Source organism: Uloborus diversus, chromosome 3 (genome assembly GCF_026930045.1).
Source record: "Uloborus diversus isolate 005 chromosome 3, Udiv.v.3.1, whole genome shotgun sequence".
Lineage (NCBI taxonomy): Eukaryota > Metazoa > Arthropoda > Arachnida > Araneae > Uloboridae > Uloborus > Uloborus diversus.
Genome location: NC_072733.1, coordinates 65,262,690 through 65,289,581, shown reverse-complemented (window position 1 = coordinate 65,289,581; position 26,892 = coordinate 65,262,690). Strand labels below are relative to the sequence as shown.

General features: G+C 31.9%; 1 protein-coding gene across 1 annotated transcript; it reads left to right on the top strand.

Moving 5' to 3' along the window:
* Positions 1-4,347: 4,347 nt before the first annotated feature.
* Positions 4,348-26,481, top strand: LOC129219243 (uncharacterized). The gene is made up of 7 exons (XM_054853569.1): positions 4,348-4,468; positions 6,699-6,816; positions 10,957-11,039; positions 13,828-13,926; positions 20,285-20,398; positions 22,457-22,516; positions 25,942-26,481. Exons 1-7 carry the CDS (start codon positions 4,397-4,399, stop codon positions 26,293-26,295), a joined length of 900 nt encoding a protein of 299 aa, XP_054709544.1. The 5' UTR covers positions 4,348-4,396; the 3' UTR covers positions 26,296-26,481.
* Positions 26,482-26,892: the final 411 nt, after the last annotated feature.

Here is a 26,892-nt window from a genome sequence, read left to right as displayed (position 1 = left end):
CGGGACCCGCCCGGTATTTTTGCTAAATTTCGATATTACGGGCGGGGTCGTAATTTCGAACACCTTCTTTGATGATGATCGTTGGCCCCTTAATTTTCTTTTTCCTTAGTTTTTTGCTGTACTAAAGATTCTGAACATGTTCTCTTCTCTTATTCGTGTTTTGCCTTTTTGGTGATTGGTGTTGTCAGTACCGCGCCAGGAAAGTGTTTCCGACCATGCATTGCTATGTGTTTCCCCTCGTCTAGGTGTACTCTATCTGCCCTGAAAGTCTGTAAACGCTGTACTGATAAACATTGTGTACACTTAGAAGTTTGAATATAAATCCGTGCACTAATAGACTCGGGAAATACGTATTTATACGTAAAATTTCGTGTTTACACTTACGAACTCGTATATACACGTATTTACTTCTGTTTGCACGTAGAGATACAAAATTCCTGTAGACACGAAAATACTCAGGTTAACACGTACAGCTCCGTATATACACGTACACACTCGTATATACACGTACTTACTCGTATAAACACGTACTTACTCGTATATACACGTACTATAACTCGTGTATGCACGCATAAATATGTATTTTAACCAAAAATACAAATGTACCTCTCTACTCGAGTATACTCGGGTTAAACACGTATCTATACGCATATTCTTGTGTGTGCACGTACATACTCGTATATACTTGTATTTTCTCATGTATGCACGCATAAAAATGTATATGCAATCTTAAATACAAATGTACCTCTACACACGAGTATACTCGGTGTAACATTTATCTATACGCATATACTCGTGTGAATACGTACATACTCGTATTCTCTTATATGCACGCATAAATATGTATATACAAAGCAAATTTCTCTGTACACGAGTATATTCGGGGTAACAAGTATCTATACACATATTCTCTCGTGTGTTCACGTACATACTCGTTTATACACGCATTTATTTATGTATAAACGCACAAATATGCATATACACATAGAAATACAAATGTACCATTGTACACGAGTATACTCGGGCTAAAAAAAAGGCCTAGACATCTATTCTTGCTTGAACACGAACTTACTCGAATATACACGTATTTTCTCGTATATGCATGCATAAATATGTATGTATACGTTTAAATACAAATTTACCTCTGTTCACGAGTATACTCGGATAAACACTTATCCATACGTATATTCCTTTGTGTACACGTATATACTCGTGTATACATGTATTTACTCGTGTATGCACAAATAAATTTGTACATACACTTAGAAATTAAACATATCTCCGTGCACGAATATACTCGGGATAACACGTATTTATACGTATAAACTCGTGTTTACAAATATGTATCGTATATACACATATTTACTTGTGTTCACACGTACTTGTAGGTATATACACGTAGAAATACAAAATTCCTGTGTACACGAACATCGTCGAGTCAACACGTATATACACGTATAAGCACAAAAATACTCGTATATACACGTATAACTCGTGTATGCACGCATAAATATGTATTTTAACGTACAAGTACAAATTTACCTCTGTACACGAGTATACTCGGGTTAAACACGTATCTATACGCATATTCTCGTGCGTACATGAACTTACTCGTATATACTTGTCTTTTCTCGTATATACACGCATAAAAGTGCATGTACTAGATTAAATACGAATTCACCTCTGTGCACGAGTATACTCGGGTTAACATGCATCTATATGCATATTCTCGTGTGTACTCGAACATACTTGTATATACACGTACTTTCTCGTATATGCACGCTTAAATATGTATATAAACGTAGAAATACAAATGTACCTCTTTACACGAGTATACTCGGGGTAACACATATCTATACGTATATTCTCATGTGTACACGTATATACACGTATCTTCGCTTGTGTGCACGCATAAATATGTATATACACAAATAAAAGCAAAATTACCTCTGTACACGAGTATACTCGGGGTAACACGTATCTATACGCATAATCGTGTGTACACGTACTTACTCGTATATACACGTATTTACTCGTTTATAAACGCATAAATATGCACATACACGTAGAAATACAAATGTGCCATGTTACACGAGTATACTCGGGTTAAACACGTATCTATAAGCCTATTATCATGTGTGCACGTACTTACTCGTATATACACGTATTTTCTCGTATATGCCTGCATAAATATGTATATACACATTTAAATAGAAATGTACCTCTGTACACGAGTATACTCGGGGTAACACGTATGTTATAAGTATATTCTCGTGTGTACATGAACATACTTGTATATACACGTACCTTCTCGTATATACACGCTTAAATATGTATATAAACGTAGAAATACAAATGTATCTCTTTACACGAGTATACTCGGAGTAACACGTATCTATACGCATATTCTCATGTGTACACGTATATACACATATCTTAGCTTGTGTGTACGCATAAATATGTATATACACAATTAAAAGCTAATTTACCTCTGTACACGAGTATACTCGGGATAACACGTATCTATACGCATAATCGTGTGTACACGTACATACTCGTATATACACGTATTTACTCGCTTATAAACGCATAAATATGCACATACACGTAGAAATACAAATGTGCCATCTTACACGAGTATACTCGGGTTAAACACGTATCTATAAGCCTATTGTCGTGTGTGCACGTACTTACTCGTATATACACGTATTTTCTCGTATATGCCTGCATAAATGTGTATATACACGTTTAAAAAGAAATGTACCTCTTTACACGAGTATATTCGGGGTAACACATATCTATAAGCATATTCTCGTGTGTGTACGAACATACTTGTATATACACGTACTTTCTCGTATACGCACGCTGGAATATGACGTAGAAATACAAATGTACCTTTTTACACGAGTATACTCGGGGTAACACGTATCTAGACGCATATTCTCATGTGTACACGTACATACTCGTATATACACGTATTTACTGGTGTATGCACACATAAATATATATATTTACTTAAAATTTCAAATATACCTCCGTACACGAACATACGCGGGATAACACGTTTATATACGTATATACCCGCACGTAGTCGTATGTACACGCATTAACTCGTGTATGCTTGCATAAATATATATATACACGTAGAAATACAAATGTGCCTCTGTTCATGTGATATTTATATTTTACGAATGTAATCTGAATTAAAAAAGTAATCAAATCAATTTGATTACTTTTAATCTGATTACTTTCAGTCTGACTAAATTTAATCTGATTAATTTAATCTGAACTAAATCAATCTGAACTAAATTAGTTTTTTTGATCAACTAACGAGTTAGTTTAAACTAACGTTAATCTTCGTCTGCAATTGAATTAAATTTTTAAAATATTAGTCTGAACTAAATGGGAGTCAGATTACTTTAGTCAACTAATCAATCAATTACAAATTTAGTTGATTTTTTTAGTTCATGCCCAACACTGAGCACAACTATTCAGTCATTCATCAGTTTACATGTATTTCTCCATCAAAATATTTTTTGTGTTACTTACTGCTGTGGCAGGGATTGAAGACTAAATTTATCTATTTATGCCGAATAGCTCCTTTATAGTTAACTTTAATTTGCAAAAAATAAATGTTAAATTTAATTTGCCAGAAATAGAGGGCCTGAAATTAAAGAAAAACGGTTTAAGGGTAAGAAATGCCTAAAAAAAGTATCCTCGTAAATAAATGATGGCACTTTAATAAAAGGATGTCCCGTCTTCACTGGTTTTTTAAAGGCTAATTAGAACGGACAAATTTTTGATTGAACCGTTTATTATTTGTCTCAGCAAAATAAGGAAAATTCATTAAAGCAGCGAAAACGCGAATAATTAAGCGGAACAATTTTTGCGCTTTTTTCCTCCAGATTTCAGTGAAAATAAATTTTTATTTTAAGCTGTATGTTATTCTAAATAGCAAATGAGAGTTCATTAGGGACTTATTCCTGGACGTAACTTAAAAATAAAATCAAAATTGTCCCTTTAATTACCAGAAAAAATGTTTCAATATAGCTTATACATTTTATTTATCTTTCTTTTATATTTTATTAATTTTTTTTATCACTGCCTTAATTAAGAGCGTTCAAAATATTTAATTTATGTCATCATCTTTGAACATTTCACTTTTAACAAATGACTAAATGCACAGCGTCAATCATTTTCAGTACATACCTTTAATAATTTTACAATAAAAGATAGGATAAAATAATCTCAATATATTCAATATTATCTATGTAATTGCTAGAAAGGTTTTTGATCACAGATAATGTGAAACAATAGCGAGAAAAATATTAGTACGTTCTTTCAAACTAGACTTAAACAGTCATTAACAGCTGTTCCTTTCTTTGTCAGAAGAACAATGCAGGGGAGATGTTGCTGCGGGTGTTGTTCTTTAAGCACAGCTACTAGTGTCATCCTTATATTTTGCTCCGTAAGTTGTTTTACACTAATTTGAATGATTATCTTATGGAAAATTAACATCAAATTAAAAATATTTAAACTGTTACTTATTATAGTAATTTTTAATTTTTGTTTCGTACGACAGCGTTGATGTTATTCACTGTAAGGTCGGTTCGGATCAATATTAAATTTAGTGAAAAGTTACAGTTATTTGATAGTTTGAATGACAGTTTGAGAGGTCAAAGATTTGTCAATTGTATAGTAAAACTTTTATTTAAAAGATAAACATAGATGTTTTAAAGGCTCAAAAGAAACCACATCAAAGCATAATAAATAGTAAAGAATAAATAATGAAATTTTCTATTTACTTTGCATAAATAAAGATTTTATTTTATTTATGATTGGATGTGTGTGTGTGTGTGTGTGCGCGGCTTCAATTACATTTATTGCATTGGTTCATTTTAAATAGAAGTTGATGTTGAGCTTTTAAAGTATGCTAATTTGTACCCTGTAGTTTATATTTAATTGCAATAATATTTGTGTATGCTTTTTTTTAATGTAGTATATTCTATATGATTGTGTTTATACAAGATGATTTTAAAAAGCATTGAATTGTTTTTTCAAGTTCAAACATCTATGTAAACATTGAGACGTGGCGTTAAGTTTTTGATTCCATTACTCTATTCACCCAAAATGTGTTTTAAGCAACATAGATTTATAAGAGGTTCACTAGCTTTTTGATTGGTGGACCCCTTGCTGATTTTTTCTGTTTGCAATGGACCCCCTACCTAAAGCTAGTGCCAAATAAAATTTGACAGTGAATCATTTTCATTCGAGCGTTCCAAAGATCCGGGACACCTCGACAACCTAACGGTGCCTTTGTGGCATGCTTCAGGCATATGTGTTGACTCTAATGGCGGGGCTCCAAGAAGCAAATTTTTAACTGGACCATGTTCAGTCAAACCCAGCAAGGGTGTTAAGGGATTTCCTCTTTCTTATTGTCAATTTCTTTAACCTGCTCCATCTTCTTATTGGTCGCAGATCGATAAGTAGGGGAATGTGGGGCAAAGCGAAATAGCGGGGCAAAGTGAAATGGTGAAATATTTACTCTGCTTTTGACACCACCTATCTGGTAATACTTTAACTATATAGTAGAGCATGTAAACTATTCCAGTCAAATACTATTGAAGATTAAAGCATATGATAATACAGGCAATTTTCAAAATTTGTTACTCATATTGCAACATTTTGTTGCAAGTCATACAATGTGAAATATTTATTTAGTTAATATTAAGGTTATTTTTATTTTAAAAATTTTCTACAATCGGTCAAGTACATGCGCGGCAAAGTCGATGGGGGCAAAGTGAAATAGTTTATTTTGTTTACTCCCTCATTCATTCACTTACGCACTCATTTATTAATTCATTTATTACATTCCTTCATTTAGTAATTCACCGATATATTTATTCATTCATTCACTTGTTTTCTTAAACATTCACTCTTTTACTTGTTCATTTATTTTTCTTCATACATTAATTAATTAACGAATTTAATTTTAAGTTTATTATTTCAGTATCTTTGCATTTACTCATTAAACCTTTTATTTACTGATTTATTTGATCAAAAATACTTTCTATAACTGAGTAGAAAATATTTCATTAGAAAAATGTTTCATTTTGCACTTTGCCCCATGGAAAAAAAAGTGAAAATTTTCCATTTTTTTAAGGCTCAAATTTACTGCCAAAAATATAAAAAAATATTGTTTCAATGTAAGTTTCATTATAAAATATAATGATCTTTCTTTATTTACTGTAGTTTTCAAAATAAATTTCCAATTTGTACGTTTTGAAAAAACTCAGTCATCTTAACCATTTCACTTTGCCCCACATTCCCCTACATAACTGGGATCACTTTGGACGGTGTATTGGGCAGGCTACGAGCTTGATTGAATTAGCGACGCGTTTGCAGTATATCTGGAACGAGATGACGTAAGATATCGGACAACACTTTAAAACCTCAATTCCCGTTAGTATCACCTCGTGCATTCATGAGAGGTGGCTCAACCTCCATTCATTTAAGATGTTTCCTTTAATAAATGATCATTTTGCTTTCATATTGTAATCACTTTCTTTTATCAATTTTGTCCTCACGTATGTAAATTTTTTTGTTATTCTGACCCCTCCTTCGTATTTTTTTTTTTGTTAAATATACATGCACTGCGCTTAAAACTTATTGCTTAATGCACTATATTATTTTTTCAGATAGAGGCGGCTTGTGCTCTATTTTGCAACATAGAGCTTTTGTTGATCTTGACTAATGGTCACATTTTGAATCCTTTCAGTCTTCTAATCAATGTTGATTATATCGAAGACTTTGACAGTAAGTATAATCCAAATTAAATTAATACTAAATGATTATTTTGTTACAAAATATCACTCTCTTTCTCTGTAATTAGAGTAATGACTTTAAAACGTTTCTCTTAGTCTATAGTAGAAATAAATTATTTAATGATGAAAATTGCAATCATTTCGTTTAAATCCTAAAAAAAGGTTCCGCACGAATGACATTACACTTCCTTAAACTTAGGTACCAACACAATCAAAATATACTACACCCAAACTTGTTTTTGGGCGGTATTTTTTTTTTTTTTTTTTGTACGATATATGAAAACTTCAATCAGATTGGAACTCAATTGACGAAATTCTTTATAATATGGACGAAATTCTTTATAAAACGAACGGGTCTTTTTTCATGCGATTTTTTTATGCGGTTCCTATCCACCGCACAAAAACAGGTTTGAGTGTAGTTGAAGTAAACTTCAAATTCAAATTTTTATGATTTGTATTTATTTCTGATACAGTTCTGCAGTCAATTTCACCCTTCGTACGGAAAAAATATTCATCCGTAATGTATGCAGAAGGGATTTGTCAATACCATATAAAAGTAGTTCATGGCTTTCATCCATGAAAACCAGGCTTTCTGCCATTTATTTCAGATGAAAATGCACAGTATTTTCAATGATACTGTGTAGAAGTACAAAATGAGATTATATATAGCTTGGAAACTTCGTCTCGCATTTTGAAAGAAAAAATATTTTTTTTTCCCCGTTTAACTACGGAGTACTTGCCAGTTTCTTCTTTTAGGAAATCGAATGTAGTACATAACTTGTACAAGAAATGGAAAACCCTCAATATCATCCCATACTATTCGTAAAAATTCCCGATTATATGAAAAAGCATTGCTGATATACTTGTCTTCCTGCATCAATTGCAAATTTGAATAATGGTTTAATGCTTAGAAGAAAAAAAAATGCTTTTTTTAACAAATGTATTTTCATCATTTGGCTCAATTTTGCTTGTTGATGTTTGTTACTGAGAGCTTAAACGAAGTTTTGAAAATTATATTATTTGATGAAAATCTTATACAATCACATTTTAGAATGAATGTCAACATGTAAACGAATGGAGGCCTTTTACCCTCTAAATTCCCAATTATGCTCAAAGTTTCGAGGTTTTTTTCTAATGTTTAAAATCTGTGTGGATTTTGCATCTCTAACTGGTAAGAACGGATCTAGAAAGTTTTTTAGGAGGAGGCAATTGTTTTTTTAACTGACCTCTTACTGGGTACCTGGATTATGGCGGGGTAGGGGAGCACCACAAGAGATTTGAACCGTTTTCCATTTCTTAACATCATCAAAAAGGGCCTACTCTTGCTTTTTAGGACTTCAACTCGGAGAAATTTCAGGTGGAGGGTCCCTCAAGGGAGAGGCGGTCTCCCACATCGCCCCTCCCTTGTATCCCTCCTTGCAACTGGTATTCTTTTTTTGTTACGATGCAGTCCAATGAACTGCAGAGATCATCAGTCGCTCCGCCGAGACTCCTCCACAGCATCAAGAGTCTCGGAGATTTCTTCTCTGAGTTATCTCTTGTTTACTCATGTTTTGCTATAACTATCATCATTTTATTAGCCGTTTTATCACGGTTGACAGTAAGAGGAGGCTCTACTTTTTTAGTTGCAACAGGCTAGAGCACAATACATTTAGTGCTCTAAGCTTGAAACGGATTGGTGCAGGAAGTTTTATTTAGAGACAAATGCAATAATAATACAGCTATAGCAATAAAGACACAAAGTTCATCGATTGCAAACACAGGAGATAAAAAAAAATGTAAGGTATTTTTTTGTCATAATCATAATATGTGTTAGTATACGATAGATACATGTACCCTATACCTCCATTAAAGCAGTATGGTTCATTGTTAATTCAGAGGATTATTTATTTAGAGTTATTTATTTATAAAACTATAAAATCACTTGTGGCTACTGTAACTTTCAATTTAATGTCAACAAAGGATTGATTGAGGACTAATAACACGTTGAGTGTCAATTAAAACTAAATGAAAATATTTTGAAACGCAATTTCTGAGATGAATGATTACCAGAAAATGCTGACGCCGTATTCGTTTCGTAAGCTTTCTGAGATAAAACCTTTTAATGCCAATAAGCAATTACTTACCGGAGATTTCTACTTTTTATTTAAAAAAACTGGTACAGGTTTCACAGAAGTGGAAAAAGTTATTTACGTTTAAAATCAGGGTTACATTAAGCTATAACAATATTAAGAGGAATATTGATACACAACTTTTGGGAATAAAATAGTAGAAATTTATTAGTAAACATACACAGGAGATGTTTTGTTTTCAGGATTTTCAGTATAAAATGAAAATGTTAATGCGTCTGCAAATATTGCAGATTGCTGCGGACACGTGTTTCGGGGTTACAATGAACTCTTTTTTCGATGCAAAATAAGTGAGCTTATGGATCAAAAGACTTCTGACAAAAGCATTTGTAGTTCCGGTCATTTAAGAGGATTCGGAAGAGACTATTTCCTTCCTTCTTCAAAGTCCGCATGTATGAGGCATTCAGAGCGTTGTCTGTTGGCACTTTTATTAACGTCGTTAACTCATTGAGGAACAAAAAGTCATCTTAACGACATTTCCTAGCCCTACTGCATCTTGAGGCACCGTTATAAGCCCTAGGGGGAAAATCTCTACCTATTAGGCACTCTGGTTTTAACAGTGTCAAGTCCGTATTTCGTATTTTTTTACTATTTTTCTTTATCGCTTCAATATTTCTATATATTAACTCTTCACCTACTTTTGACCATTTTTTCAATTGAAAGTATGCATTTAGGACAAACGATTGCGAAAACAGAGGGTTTGCATGTGAAATAGGGTCGCGCTGTATATGTACACACAGAAACTTATATAACTTAAAGTTTCTAAGCAGACTTTAATTTTTCCCCGAACGCTCTTCAAATTCTTGATACAAAGGAAAGTAGTTTTTTTTTTTTTTCATAAAATGTGATGTATAGATTTGCTTGGCTACATTCAGAAACAGGCACCGGTGCCACAGCAAGCGGTCGAAATGGTTGATTCTCAATATAAAACGTATTGGGGGACTCGATCGTTTCTGAACGCTTGCGGTGGCACCGCTGCGACCGGTACACCGAACCGGTGTTTCCGAATGTAGTCTTCGTGTGTGTGTGTGTTCCTTTTACAAATCCGCAATTAACGTCGAAACGTTCAACTTTGGTGGGGAAGTTACTTTGAAGTCCAGGAGATCACATACGAGCTTTTTTTGAACTTCAAAGAGGTTGCAAAACGTTCTAATTTTAATCTTAGAACCAAAAAAAAAAAAAAAATCTTTCTATGCGATGAAAGTTTCGAATTGATGTCATTGGAAAGCCCATAAACAAGGACCCCCGATAAAGTTTCGCTTTTTGCTCGTTTTTTTAAATTATAGAATTGGAGCTGTAGGCGTTTGTAAGTAATAGAGTAATAGGAACTTCATTTTTAACAAAGAATAAGCTCAATATCTCCCAATTCCCCTTCATTGCTCGCAAGAGGTTTAATCACAGTGAAAACATAACCAATGTATGAAAAATGAATGAAATTGGAGAACTTCCAAATTAAATATTTTTTTCCCTCAGTTTTCATGAGACTACTGTCGGTAAATATATGAAAAGGTAATGTAACTATTAATCGCTAAATGAAATTACTCTTTTATACTCGAGCGACTTTCCATGTCATTTCACTGCGCTAAAATCACCTCCGATTTTCAAAGACCCCTACAATAGTATTAATAATAAAAATGAATCATAACAAAATTAATCCATTCTGTTAATTTATAGCATTTTAAACTCATCAAAACGCTTGTTATTTAGTACCTAAAATATAGGTGATGTTTTTTTCATGTGTATGGAGAGAACATTAATTTATTTGATTGTCTAAGAAGAAAGTAGTATTTACATATACCCGGGGGCAACGCCGTGTAATAATCTAGAACAGCTAGAATCTTGCACAGCGTGGCAGCTAAAATATCTAATTTGATCTGAACGTTAACGGTTTAAAGAGGCAATTTTATAACAAGGATTTCATAAACTATTAGAATCGCATTTGAAATTCAAAAATGTTTTTCTTTTCAATTTACTATTTTCATACATTGCTCTTCTCTTTGTAGTTGTTCATGGATTGATATTAGCAGCAATAGGATTGAACATAATCTGGATCCTTTCTGCAATATTCGCTGCTCGAGGAAATGTAGTAAGTTACTTTTATTGTGACTTGGCAAACATTCTTTCGAATTTTTCAGTACATCGACAGCGCTCATGAATTGATTACACTTGTAAACAAGGTTTCTGTTCCTCAGTAAGTAAGTTCTGTTCCTCAGTAAATGATACTGAACGCCAAGCGCCATCTGCTCAAAGTCGGAAAAGTAAAACTTATCAAAGTGAATTCGTTTTCCATTTTCTTGTTACATGTTCTATTGCTGTAATGAGTAAAAAAATATGTGTATACGGATCAAATGCATCTAAAAGAAAAATGTAGTAAACTTGTAACTGCTATAAGATAGCCTATGTAATCCAAAAATTATAATTAAAACTCCTTAATATTGGAGGGTGATAGAAAATGTTTGCAAACATATTATTTTTCAGCACCTTGAAATCTATAAGATACACGCAAAGTACATTGAGGAACAGAAAATTCGTTCAAATTTGTTTTTCAGTATTATTTTGTATTCATTGGATTACTAATGTTTTGTTCAAGTTATGAATGTTGCACAAAAATATATATTTCAAACACGCACTATTTTGAACTGAGAAGGTTTTAAATCAGTATTTTATTAAACATTTTGTGGGAGCGTTTAACGTGGGAGCTTTGTATGAGTGGTATTATGATATGTATAAGAGGAGGGCAATACGAAATATCCATTTTTTTTTGATAAACACTGGTTCCAGGAAAAATAATTCCAAATAAAAATGAGCGTATACTGTAACCAGAGCGGATACAGAAAACCATTTTAGGGGGGGGATCATGCTGATGAATGACCCCCCCCCCCCCCGGCCCCCATAAACGAACCTACGGTGTTGGGAACAAAAATTGTTTGAAACTGCTTGGGGGACAATAAAAACAACAAATTGGCCGGAAATAAGGCACCTAATTGGGATAAACGTTGGAAATTAATTTAATAAGCAATGAAACGAAGTAGCAGTTAAGATATTTGCTTTCAGAAATAATTAATGAATTATAAAGATACTGTAATCGTTCACATTTTATGCATAAAGTTTTTGAACACAATGAGGACGGATACTGTTGTCGACGGTTTGGGGCGGGGGGGGGGTCATGATCCCCATAACCCTTCCCTTGCATCCGCCACTGACTATAACTATGTGCAATGAACTATCACTTGCCAAAAAAAAAAAAAAGTAATATTTGTCTTAAGGTAAATAAACACCTTTGAACTGAACAGTAGAGTAAGAAATAAACAACGTCAGAAAAGCACAAATTCACAGATTACTGCAGACACGTGTTTCGGCGATACAGGGAACGTATTTTTCAATGCAAAAAGTAATGAGCTTATGGATGAAAAGGCATCCGAGACAAAAGTGTCGGATATCTTTTGTCGGATGTCCCAAAATTTTCACGACATTTTACCTATTAGTCATCACTGTAGTGTAACCATCATTAAAGTCACGTGACATCTGTGACGACGTCATCCACCCTACAACCATTAAGGGGCGACCTTTAAGGGAACATAAGTGCATACAGGCATGCATCCGGCCCGATTTTAATATTTTAGTTTTCAGATTTTCCATTGTTTAAAAAGTGGTCAACTACTGGCAGACGCTGGTCAACTACTGGAAGTGAGTGATCAACTACTGGCGAAATCTCCCTTTTTAACTTCTATTCGAAATGACTTGAAAAATAGTAAGTAAAACAGAAAAATGATTAGTAACCGTTGATCCTGATAGTTTTATAGACACATAGAAAAATTTTCAATTTTTTTTCCAGTTTTTTTTTTTCCTGTGAAATTAAATAGAACTTGTAGAAATTTCCATTAAATGGTCCACTACTGGCAAATCACCCTACATATAACTAGTAATTTTTTGCGTCATTATAGTTATACTACAAATATTTTGTGATTTTAATACTACTATTGCATTTGAATAAAAGAATAAAGTTAAAAGAATGCTTTTAAATTCTTTGCTCTAAACTACAATTAAAATGAATGAACACAGTAAATAAAGCACACGTTGTCACGAAAATATATCAAGCAGCTTTTGAAAGTCTTGAATAAACCTAATCATCAGTGACTGGTTTTCAAGATCATTAAAACAGTTTTCCATTGAGTGTTATTGTCGTAAGGAAGAGACTCTATTGTGACCTTTAAACAGATGTATGCTGTATTTTTGACAGTATGGACTTTGTTCACGTTATTTGTTTATTTAAATGATGTTTTTGTGTTGAGTCAATTGGTATATCACCAGTGATTCGCTTACCATTTTGAGAGCCTTATGAAATACAAAATTCAAGCATTTAGAGAAGTAAAAATCATTTACCTTTTGAACAGTAATGAGTGTGAGAGAACAGATCTAAATAAAGACATTTTGATGTTTTATAAATCACAGCATAATTTTCATACGTTCATTTGGTTAAATTTTATTTTGCGAATTTAGAAGTTAAAAATGCTACGCTTTTCATTTATATAAATCATAATAAAAATTGTGATTAATATTAGGCTACTTTCATATCTAACAGAGATAGATCTCCGTGATATTAAACATGACAGTAGCCTAAAAGTATCACAAAATCACTTGAGACGTGCATTGATTGTTTATTTGTTTCTTGAACGCATCAAATAAATATAAATAATATTCTGTGATGTAAATCAATGAACTGGGACCAAAATGAATAAATTTAGCCATTACTTTCGTCTGTAAGAAAATACATTAAGCTTATTCGGAAATCGTTCATTATTTATTTTTTTTACTGTATTTTCGTAGCTTATATCCTTTTAAAACATAATAGTTTCGTTTATTTTATTTGTTAGACTCTTAGAACTGGAAGATTGACTCCATGGGTTATGATTGCGTACCTCATTACGCTTTTCGATCTTGGTGCTGCCATATATTTTGCTGTAAAATTCCAGGTATGATTTACTTATTCGCTTGCATAAATAAATTAATCTTTTGCTCTTAATAGGGTTTAAATATTCTTCGGATAGGTTATCAATCAATGTGCAATTGCTTGGAATTGGTGCCTCGTTAAGTCTAAGAAATTTTAATTTTTCCATTACATAAGTATTATAGTCATATATATTCAATCTCAATTTAAAAACTTTTCATGGTATTTCATTTTTATAAACTTACTTTTTTGTAATAATTTAGGAGAATAGAAAAACTATCCTATATAATGATAAATAAATAAATAAGGAAATCAGTTCTATGTCCCTTTTGAGTTCAGCCAAAAAAAAAGATTAATTTGAATTTTGACATTTTGAATTCAAATTATGTTTTTCGCAATCACGAGTGTGTGTATGTAGGGGGTATGTGTATATGTGTGGGGTATGTGTGTTTGTGTGTAGGGGGTATGTGTATGTGTGTGTAGGCATGTGTTTGTGTCTGTGTGCAGGCATGAATGTGTGAGTAGTTGTGTGTATGTGTGTGTGTATGTTTTTGTGTGTGTATATGTGTAGGTGTCTGTATGTATGCGTGTGTGTATCTGTATGTGTATGTGTGTATGTGTTTGTGTGTGTGTGTGTATGTGTGTGCGTGTGTGTGTAGTTGTGTATGTATGCGCGTGTGTATAGGACATGGATGCAACCTGGAGACGGTTTTCGCTATAGGAGCAGCATCGTGAGGAGTCGGTCGACGGTGAAGGTGCGGAGGATGGCGGTGGGAAAATAAAATGATAGGACGCCAAAAACAGTCAAATGAAAGCAATAAGCAATCGTGATTTCTCAAAAAAAACCTCATATGTAACTATGTTAGGAAACGTCTCTAAAGAGGCAACAAATTTTACCACAAAATAATTGATCTTTCAGAGAGGTGGTCTCTGAATTGACGAAGTATGACCAAGTTACCTGCAAGACATATACCAGACATTATTATTATGGCATTAATATAATATACTTCATTATTGTTACACACATCATTGTCCCAGAACTAAGACAAGCAAGACATCAAAGTCTGAGAACAATAGAAAGATATTGTTGCTCTCTGAGGCGATGACATATATAGTTTTCAAAATTGAATGAATATAAATATGCTTCAATTTAAACAATTTTTGATTGACAAGCTTTATTTCTAAACATTCTCTGACTTTTCGAAGTGAAGTAATTATTTTTGAGATATACAGGGGCTCCCAAAAATGTTCGTACACTTTAAAATTTTGTAGAAAAACCAAAATAACGCAAAACTGAATTCGGTTATGAAGTCCAATATTTTTTCACATCATCTCTATTTCATTCTTAATAAAACCCAGTAGTTTTTCCAAAATATTGACACATTTTCTTCTCGAAATCGGTCAGAAAATGAAGAAACAGACAAATAACACTCAATTAAAGTCATCGTACACTGAAATATTTTGGGATGAATTGAAGATTAAAATAATTATCATAAGAGGTCTTTTTATTATTTTTGCATTGTGATGACTTTTAAAATTCATTTTGGCTATATTGCTTTCTTAATTTACTCCGTAATATTCTGCTTATGATTTTAAAATATCTTATATTCGTAAAAAACAACTAACACCATTCGAAATTTGATTTTTTTTTGCTTCAGAGAACCGGTAAATCGGTTCGAAATAGCACCAAATTAGTTAATTTATACCATTCTATAGCGTAGTGCGTGATAAATTGCTCTGAATTAAAAAAAATGAGATCGAAAACAAGGTAAGAAAGGGTCAACCGGTAAAGTTAACCAAACGTAATCAGAGATGTACAGTTAGAAAATTCATGAAAAATTCTCATTTGAAAGTTGTAAAAGATTCTGCAAAACCTAAAAAAAATGTTTCTTTTTAATTTTACATGAAACTGTTCGCCGAGTTCTCTGAGGAGCTGGACTAAATGGGATCTCTTCACGAAGAAAATTCTTTGTTCCTGCGAAAAACAGAAAGCTTTGACTGTCGGTGGAAAAAACAGAGGTGTGCACAGAAATTTTGTGACCTGTCACAAATAACTTTTGCGGGCCCCCTCCATATCGTTGTCCCTTTTCCCCCCTCCCCTGTGCACGCCCCTGGGCAAAATCAATGATACATAAGCCCGAAATATTTTGAAATAAAATCTTATTTGTAGATGAAAATAAATTCAATGTTTTTGGTTCCGATGTTGTGTAATTGTAACTAGAAGAAATAATGAGAAACTTAATCCTCAGAACTTAGTCAGTTAATCAGGGCGGTTAAGGTGCTCTTGTATGAGGAAGCATATTAGCATCAGGACTTGAGAATTTGGAATTTATTGATGAAATAATTAATCATGCTGCTAGTTAAAATATTCGAAAGGCCAATTTTAAGCTATTAGCCCAAAATTTGCTTAGTGGAAACAAATTTGTTTTATATAATGATAACGATAAGAAGCACATGGTTTTCAACGTTTGCGTCTGGTGCCTCAAAAATCGCCCTCAAGTTTTGAAAGTATCTCCTCAATCGCCAGATTTAAACCCAATGCAACATATTTGAGACATCTGGAGGTTAAATCACGAAAATAACGTCACTGAAACGAAAAGCGAACTAGAAATAGTAAGGCTTGGAGTACAGTTAAAACTCTCTCAGAAATTGCAAAAAAAAAAAAAAAAAAAAAAAAAAACTAGTGAAATCTATTCTTAGAAGTTTAAAAGCTGTTGTGGATGTTGAAGATATTATCTTAATGAAAAATTAAGATTATTTACTAATACGTCAGATAATTTTTAAAATGTATGAAGACTTTTGAGAGATAAAGTCTTTGGTACTTTTTGGTTATTGATTTCTTAAAAATCAAGTTCTTCAACATTATTAAAATTGTTCATGTAGTTTTGTTAAAAATAGATCATAGATCTTATAGTTAAATACCTATTCCGAATTATTAATTTTAATTAATGGATAGCGGCCTATTCAATTGAAAATGGTAAGTGTACGAACACTTTTGGGAGGACCTGTAGCTAGCAGGAGTTGAATTCATTTCAACAACTGTTTTTTGATGGGAAATAAAAATCAATTCGGTCGGTCTGTTTTTCTTATGGAGAAGCTGTAATGTTAGGGTAGAAGGTTTAATTAATCTTGAGGTTATAACTTCCACATCTTTTACCGAAAAGTTGATTTTTAGAGGACTTGAAGAAAGGACACTGAATCTGAGACTATGTAAGTTATTTTTCACAGGATGAGAGAAAGAGATGGAGAGAGAGAGAGAGAGAGAGATAGATAGTCAGAGGGCTGTCAAATCCAGATAGCAAAGTGAGAGAGGCACATTTCAACTGCATCCTCAAACTCTTATCCATTTCCACTCTCTTCCTCCGATTTATCAACAGTCAACTACGTAAATAGCACGGATTTTGCAGTATTCCAAGTCGGAAATTATAACACGGGCAATGCCAAATGAGTCACTCAATGCATGAGCAACGTTTTGAACTTTTATGCATTTGTTACACGAGTGCTCATCACGTCTTCGATTTGTATCGTAATGATGTTTTCAGTGTCCACCCTGATTTTTTTCGACAATCACCATATTTTCGTTTTTAAATTCATTGACGTAGCACGTCAACAGCATTTTTATTTTTCATTACAGCCTCCCTTTAAACACACGTAGTGCTAATTTGGATTCCCAGGTGCCAAACCTTCTTTCTACCAAATTTCACTGAAAAATGTTATTTTTAGCTTCAGATCAATAGTTCTAATCAGTTAATTTAAAAAAAAATGAATCAAAACTTTATAACTCCATCTACATGTTTGTGTACTATCTACACTTAATATTATCGAGGTAACGATACTTCTAAAATTACCTTTATAGTATAGTACGCATGAGTTGCTCAGTAGTTGTAAGAGAAAACAAATAATGGAGATGGCGGTGTTAATATTTGTTCTCCTTCATCTAAACAACTTACTTCTTTGGTAAAAATCTGATTTGTGTGGCCACTAAGCAAGACAATTGGAAATTCACGTCAAGATATCTTGTTTTAATGGTGAGATTCATACATGAAAAAGTCTGAAACTAATACTATTTACAACATATAACGATAAGTGTAAACATGTAACATTCATGTAACGATAGTTTGCAAAAGTCATATCATTTGTCTTAGAAACATAAAATTTAAGATGAAAGCAGTATTAACTGTTCTCTTTTTAATATGTTTTCACAAGAAACTGTACAACAATCTGTACAATAATTTTCTGTAGTAGTTACTGTATTTCTTTCAAGTGAATAAAGCTTCAAATTTTCTACCAACTTGAAGGAAAGATAAGTCCAAGCGCACAAGTAAGTTCGTTAATTGGAACAAGCTACGTTGTTCTCCATCCATTACAATGTTAAACGCGAAACTAATTAAAAGTGTCAATGCTTCAGTTCAATATTAAAACGATACTTTCTTTTGTGTAAATAAATTAAAGCTCAGCGCACGTTTCTTTTTAAGATCTGATTTAATTAAAATTTGCTTCGATGCATACTACCTTTAATTACTGAAGTATATCTTTATGTACACAAGAAGAAAACTGTCTCGTATTCATGGTTTTGTTAAAACATGCAAAATTATTATGCATTGGACGTTCTAGGCGGTTCGCTCGTGACGAAGCATTAACTCAGTAGCATTAAAAATCATTACTCTACCTGAATTCACGCTTAAATAGTAGAACTTAAAACGATTTTCACAAAACCGAAAAAAGTGCATAGAGTTTTTAAAAAACAATCCGTTACGAAGATTTTCTTTCAAATAGTGTCTTTTACGACAATTGTATAAATGTCTACCGAAATGCTCATTAACTATTTGCAATAAATCTAACAAGATGGTTGTTTTTTACACATAAAAAAGGAAAAAAACTAAAAAGCAGCAGAAAAGTTTTTTTTAACAAAGGGGAGAAATCTTATGCATGTAATTTATATTTATATTCAAACATAAGTTCAAATGGTGTTACCAAGGAAAGATCTTTAGCTGCTTGGAGCTTATAAAATTTCTTTTAAAGAATATTGTTTTGAAAAACTGCCTAGGGGAAAAGGGGGCACATATGAACGTGGCATGTTTTACTAGGACAATGTCAAGAGAAAAATCTTGAACGATTCTCAAGTAATGACAGTACCAGTCTTACTTCTTGGCTAAACTTTTAGAGCAATGAGTCAGTTTATGTTTCTGTGGTAATATTTTCTTTGTTTTAGCTGGTGTTGTATGTAACTTTATCATTGTTTTCTTCAAGAGCAAACATATTTTAAACTAACTAATAAGCTAAACTGAATTATAGCAAACCATTCTATGAACATTTAAGTAAATTTAGGACAATGTTTAAATTTTTTAATTAAACTTAGAATTCTTCATTTTTGAAAATTAGTTCTAAGGTAGATGACGGGGCACTTGTAAACACAACATGTGGGGACAGATGTGAATAGTTCCTATATCCAATCCGTAACATAAATATTAGTGTAGAGTTATTATAAGTGTTAAAAAGGGGTGTAAAAATTTATAATTAATATTTTTTCTTCTCCCAGTTTGTAAATTTATTGTTAATTATTTTTACATTAGTAATAATTAATCATTTATTAACAATTTTATTCCTTTTTATTTTTAAAATTCTTTTGTCACAAAATAGTTGGCCAAAAATTTAGTGTTATATAATATTTACAAGAAGAGAAAAAAGAACACAATATTTTCCTGTAACAAAAAACTGAAGTTTAGAATAGTTTTAAAATCCATCATCAAAATATTCTTCATATTATTTAGTCTTATACGAAAGTTTAAAATTTGACAGTGAGCTGAGTTATATAGTTTAGAAAAAATGTTTTCTTCTTGGCAGGTACTGTACAATTTAAACTGGCACAGGTTACTGTACTATTACAGGGGACTATAGACTATAAACCCTTCAATGTAATTGGTATATACGTATATAATTCATATTAAAGAGTTTTTCGTTGAAATAAGATACCTCTTTGGCATTATATTTTTCCTTAGCGAGCAATACATAGGAAAAAAAAAGCAATAATGTGTCGACAAATTGTGCATTTTTTATTATACGAAGTAACATTACGAACATCTTTTGCAGAAAATTACTGCATGCAAAGTTGTTCATTTACTATGTACTTTACCTTCCTAATATTTAGAACAACTTTTTAATAATAGCTTCACGGAGCAATAAAAAAGAAACTACTGCAAGTCGAAACATGTACAGCGTTCATTTCTTGGTTTCTAGCACAAGAGTAAATCCCTTAATGCATAATTAAAATTTATTTGATAGAAAATGATCTTACTCTCGAAGAAGAAATTTCAATAAATGATTTTTACGCATCTTCTACGATCTTAAACGATTGGTTTTAAACGCATCTTTTTTTCTTTTAGGATTCTCTTTCAACAACTAGACATCTTTTTGTAGACCATATTCCAACTAAACCTACGACATATCTTACTTTCCTTTGCTTGTTCTCTGGTGGTGGTATTTGGCTAATTATAAAGGTGAGTAAAAATATAAACCGGCGAATAATCGATATGTCTCCTATTATGGAGTATAATAGCACTAGAAAACAACTGTTTGCATCTCAGAAATCAATGATTTGCACTTCAAACAAATAATATTAGTTTTCCTACTATCATTGCAGTCTATATGATTTATATTTGAGGTATTTTTAAGCCTTTGCCCAGTGCTTTTTCATTTTCACCTTCACTACTCTACTTATCTTTTTCTAAGGAAAATAAATTAGCTTTGCTCTTTAATGTGTGTTTTGCTCGATGTTGCTACCCCTTATTGTGCGTTTTTATAACAAGATTTTTATTCTAAATCACATGCGTTAATTATGCTTCAAATCGAATAAATACTATAAATACACGGACTTAACATCAGTACAGAAAAAACGATAGCTTATTATGTGGTATTTTCCAACGTGTATGTGCGGTGCAAGCTGATTATTGTAGTATTGTATAAAAAAAAAGTCGGAATTTTGAAACAAGCAAACAAATATATCCTTCACACATGCAGCTCAGACTACTGGCTCCGGTCACAGCAGAAATAAGCAACTATTAAGCAATTAGTTTCTACTTTCTCCGTAGAAGTCGGATGCATGCATCAAAAATAACATTGATACCCTGATTGGAAAGTACCGTCATATTGGGTTACTTTAACCTATATGTACATTTACATTTATGTTTTTCCAAATTGAAAATTTCGAACTTCATCATACTTTCTAAGCACTTTTTTTTTTGCTAACTAAAGTAGTGAAACAATAGAAAAACACTCGAAACGTTTAAATAATTGAACTTAATATACAATTAATTGAACGGATTCTAAGTCTAATGTGAATTACAAGAAATTATGCATTGCTCATTATACCAAAAATTAAAAGCAAGAAAAGGCAGTGATAATTTAATAAAATGTTTAATAAGAGACGAAAAAGAAAAGGAAGACAATACCGAAAATTTTAAAGATATTTTTAGTACGTCATTTGGATCTGAATTCTTACTATCGTCACCATGCCGATAGACACTCTAAAATACAAACGGAGATAAAATAGATTTGCAGATTTTATATAATCACTTCCCTTCTGTTACAAGCGATACTTTGAAATTTATGAGAACTTAAATACAAGTATTTAAATAAATACATTTGCGTTTGGGTTGGAAGTTTTTTTGAAAAAATCATTTATTTACTTCGCATTAAAAAAATATTTGAACCGCGGTTTTTAGACTAAAAAAGTGTATTAAAACAACCCTTAGATCAGTGAAAGCAATTTAATGCTAGTAATGAATTTGGTGGCTTAGAGTTTCGAATCATTAAGCCATAATACTAATGAACCCCACTGATGTTTACTGAAGAGTTGGAATAACATTTCCCAAATATCTTAAAAGATCAAAGAATTTTCTGGAGCAATCACAAAGATACAGCACTAATGAAACTACTCAACTGTGCAAAAGCATTAAGACCTTTCCGAAGAGTTTAGATTTGCAAATATTTCACTAATGAGGCTAAAAAAAATATTATCATTTTAATTCTTTTCAACTCCAAAAATTTTAAATGACAAAATTTTTTTTAATGATTATTAAGACAAATATTATTTTTAACAGTAATATCAAATTTTATACAGTATCTCTTAAGATGTCTATAAATTTTTCTGCTTTTAATAACTTTAAAGAGAAGTTGGTCATAATTGTACAACTGACATTCTTTACAATAACTTAGTCACGGAAAAAAGTTAGATGTTTGTAAAAATTGTCGTCAATATAAAAATTAAAAAAAAAAAATCATACATAAAAATAAGCTTCAGAATCGTGTTTTGAAAGTTTCATATTGTCGTGGTATTGAAAGAACTAAAATGTTAATTTTTAAAAATACTCTGCTCACCTATTTTTATTTACATGTTGTAGTTTTTACAAAGAGTAGTTTAATCTTTAAAATACTTTTAAATATGCTACAAACATTATAAACTGAAGTTTTTGGAGCAAAATTGAACGACAGTAAAAGATGGTGTTTCAGAAAAATGAATGTTCCCATCAGTAATAAAAACTGATTTTTGTTTTCAGATATACTTTGCCCACGTAGTTCAGCTTAGAGGAAAAGAAATAGATCACGACTATTCTACGGTAAGTATGGGTTGAATATGCTTCATATTCAAATATATATGTATATGTATATTATATATATAAACACATAATTTTAAGTCACATTTCCTAACCTATAATGTGCTCGTTTCTATAAATGTAAAAACTGTTCTGAGCCAAACCTCACAAAGGGAGAATATTCTTAAAAACAGAACCAGAGATAGAGACAAACTTTTTTTTTTTTTTTTTTTTGAAGCATGATTTTACAATGACTTTTTCTAGACGGTTCCGTATATATTGTTAGATAAGCTATGTGAAAAGAAATTATTTTTAAAAAACCATTAAATTGGATAAATACTGCAAAGAAAATTGAGGCAAAATTAAAATTAAGACACAATTTGTGTCAAAGGAAAATTATTTTTCCGAGAAAAGTGGTGCCTATATTTTAAAACTAGTTTAGAATCGTGAGAAGAACGAGGAATTCAATATGAGAGTTACATAAAACAATGCCATTATGGAGTTTCGTTAGACCTGACTTGTACTGAAAAACACACCCAATTGTAATCAACCGCGTCGCTAAAAATGCTTTTCGACACTGCCTCTTCTAATGAATAAATCGTTGTCGTTTCGATTTAATTGGCCTGTGATTAAATATTTTATTTGCTATCAGTTTGCAAGTAAGCTAGCGTACCGTGATAAGACAGGAATCACGACCTTTATATGAATCTCACGTACAAGTTGTGGATTTGATTAACCCTTCATCCGGAAGGTACCAAAAATTAAATTTTGACTACAAGATGCTTATTTTGTGTTATATTAACCATAAGTAACAAACAAATGTCAATAAAATTTTGTGAAAAAATTATTTACTAGTACTAAGTCAATAAAAATACAATATTGTGAAGACTAGAGATATTTATGGGTCATTCTTCAAAAAGTAACTTTTCTGTCACAAGGAACAATTCATTTTACAATGATTTTTAATTTCATCAAAAATATATCTATTTAAACCTGCCAACAATGTTTTAACAATAATTTTTATTTTAATATATTTTTGGTTCACAACGTGTGAATTCTCACCTCCGTGGCATGTCACACACCTTGTGTGACTGTTTATGTTGCTTAATAACTTGTTTAATTAAAAGTATATACTTGTTTATTTATTATTCCTTTCACAAGTGTCTCAAATACTAATTGTTTAAGTATATTTAATTTTTTAATATTGTGTTTTAGTTCGTTTTAGTAGGAAAAGGAGTCATGTCACACAATAAATTCTCACCTCCGTTACCTAAACACAAAATAGCATTCCTCATTAACACTGGCAGTTATGACATCAAATTTTATTTTCCATGATACAAGGGAGCCTGCTTGTATCATGGAAATATCCGCTTTATTTTCAGCCATAGTTGAAGTTGTGATATTTTGGTCCAAAAACAAGAAGATAGATTTTGCTTTAAAAACTTAGTGTGGTTATTCTGATTTCTCACCTCCGTGAACTTGAATTTCATGGATGTAAGTTAATGTAAAAAGAAAAGTGAACATGTTTTCATATGCTTAACTTATGCAGAATGTAGCAACGAAGAAAAAAAAATTCATTGAAAAATGTATCTATTAGGCCCATATTAATGGAAAATTCCTCACCTCCGTGACAGACCTTATCGATGTCATTATTTCTAAGGTAAAAATAAATGATGGAGGAAAAATAGGTATTCTACTAAAATTAAATTGCCAGTATATCCTCAAATTTACTAAATACTATTTTTAACATACATTTGAAACTAATAATTAAGCCTTATTTTAATTAAGAGAGCTTAATATTATATTCTCACTAATCATTACAATTGCTGACTGTTTGCACAATTACCAAAATTACTACTTTGATATTAAATTGGAATCGATTTTTAAATATTAAAAGTTTTTTCTTTTTTTTTATTTCCGTGAACAAGGCATTTCTTTCTTTTTTTATTTATGAGTAAAATAATTGGAACTCAGCTGGGCCATTGTTTATGGTTACTTCTAGAAGGTAACACTTTCATGTAAGAATTTAAAAAAAAATAAAAGGCTTCGAAATTGAAAATATTTGCATTCAAAAGTTACATTTTCCGGAGAATGACCCTTATTCATATTATTTGATTTTTTCATTTCTTGGCGATATATTTAGAACAGTTACCTCTAAACAATTTTGAACATTTATTATGAAGAAATTCTTAACTGAAAGTTGATGCAATTTTAAGCTTTGAAACTTTTCCTTGCAATTCGAACCCATGTTGTGATACTCAAACAGTGCTAATTTGATAAGTAAATAAACCGATAACTTTTTTTTTTCGATGAAGAACTAGTAGCGACATTTGTTCTCGCCTAAAATAGAGAACTAAATAGAGAGATAAAATCTCATTTTCAAACGTACTGTATTTCGTACTACATACTTAAATGTCTTGAATCCTGATGCCTGAATCATTGATGTGAAGTTTATAAACTTGTACAAAAGGCGTGATTAATGAGCTAATAATGCAATAAATGTTGTCTCAAGCATTTTGATCCAGACAAATGAAGAAAATGGGTTTAATTAAGAAAAGTTTAAGCTCTCGTTCATCTTACTAGCTAAGCATTTTTTCTCTCATGTGTTTGTTCTGCAAACATTGATAAATAAGTCAAATAATATTAAAGTAGAGGAACAGTGAATGAGCCCTTAAGCTCTATTTCATTCTTCAATATTCATAACTTCGTTGAAAACTGTAGCGTTTAGCATATGGCAACAAAGCATTTTAATTGATATCGCACACCTAGTACAACACTGCCACATCTGCAAAAACTACTTTTCGAGAAAAATCAATTTAAATGTTATCCGCCTTAGCTTAAATTCTTATAGTATCACACTGACACATCTAAAAAATAAGGTTTTTTTTTTTTTTTTTTCATTTTTGGCTGCCTTGCATTTTAATAGAACTAGCAAAAATGCACCAGGACAAGTATATAACTCAAAATTGACAACTTTTGACTTGTGGCGGTGTTGTATTGGGTGTACAATGCATGTAATTACTTTTTATAAAAGAAATGAGAACTTTTACGCTTTTTTATTTATTTATTTATTTTTGGGGGGGGGGGGGGCGATTGAAATTAAAGAATGCACTAACACAAAGAGCATCCCAACAGTGGACAACTACAGCATTTACCTCTTTGAAAATATATAGAAGGAAGTTACCGCTGCCAATTAATCTGAGAATAAACGTTTGAAACCTTACTTTGTTGCCAAATAAAAAAAAAAAACTATTAATTCTGAGTGCGTTGGGAGTACTGTTTATTCTGAGTGAGTTGGGAGTACTTTTCATTCTGAGTGCGTTAAGAGTACTATTCATTCTGAGTGCATTCATTTATTAGTGTTCATGCAATAATCGCTACAATAATAATGATAATCACAATGCTATGTAAAAGCTGAAATTCATAACAATTTTCCCCCTATCTTTCAGTTGGCGTTTTATATTTTGTCTCACATAAACCGGTGTTCAAGCAGAGAAGGCCTGGCCCCTCTTCTACCAGAGAGAGAAGCTCCTCCAAGTTATTGTCCGAATGGAGTTTCTTATTTGCCAGCGAATGAAGTAGGATGTACTCGAAATAGCAGTAGATCTTCTTGGTCACTCAGTTATGATGCCCTCCGAACTATGTGTGAAGCTGAGCCAGTAGCCGTTATAGACTCCAAAACTGGCCAAAAGATTGTTTGTCCCTCTGTAAATATGACTGGAGTGGTTAGAAGGGATGACCTACCCAGTTATAATAATATTGTAAATATGAGTGTAAATTATTCATCGGCTCAACGGTATTAAAAGCTTGAAGCGTTTTTATTTATGAATTAAATTTCATTCAACTAAAGGTTAAGTTTCTTATTCATTTTTGATCTGAACTTTAATAAATTTACGTAGCATTATTTTACATAAGAGGAAATTTTCGAAATTTGCACAAATTTCACTGTTTAATGCTTAATGAAGAAAAATCATCAAATATTTTATATGTTGCCCTATTGAATAAAACATTTTCTATTTAAAGATCATCTTTTTTTTTTCTCCTAAGTCTCTTTGTACATATACAAGTGAAGATTGAAGTTGATACAAGTAATCCTGTTTAAAGTAATTCATGTTTTTTGCTTCAATGATAGGACATCTACCTCAAGCTCGATTATGGATATTCCAGGGTGATGAGTATATAATAAGGACGAAATTGCAAACTTTAGATGTCATAACTGAGTTGTCGGTATTATATGCTACTAGTTATGCTCTAGATTGAGGACGTTCACTAGGGTGGCTGAAAAAAGAAAAATTTCGATTCGAAACTTTTAACAGCCAAGAAAAAAAAAGTGTTTTCCTATCCTAAATATGGGGAAAACAATACAAAAATTAATATTCATGTCTTCAGACCGCGCATTA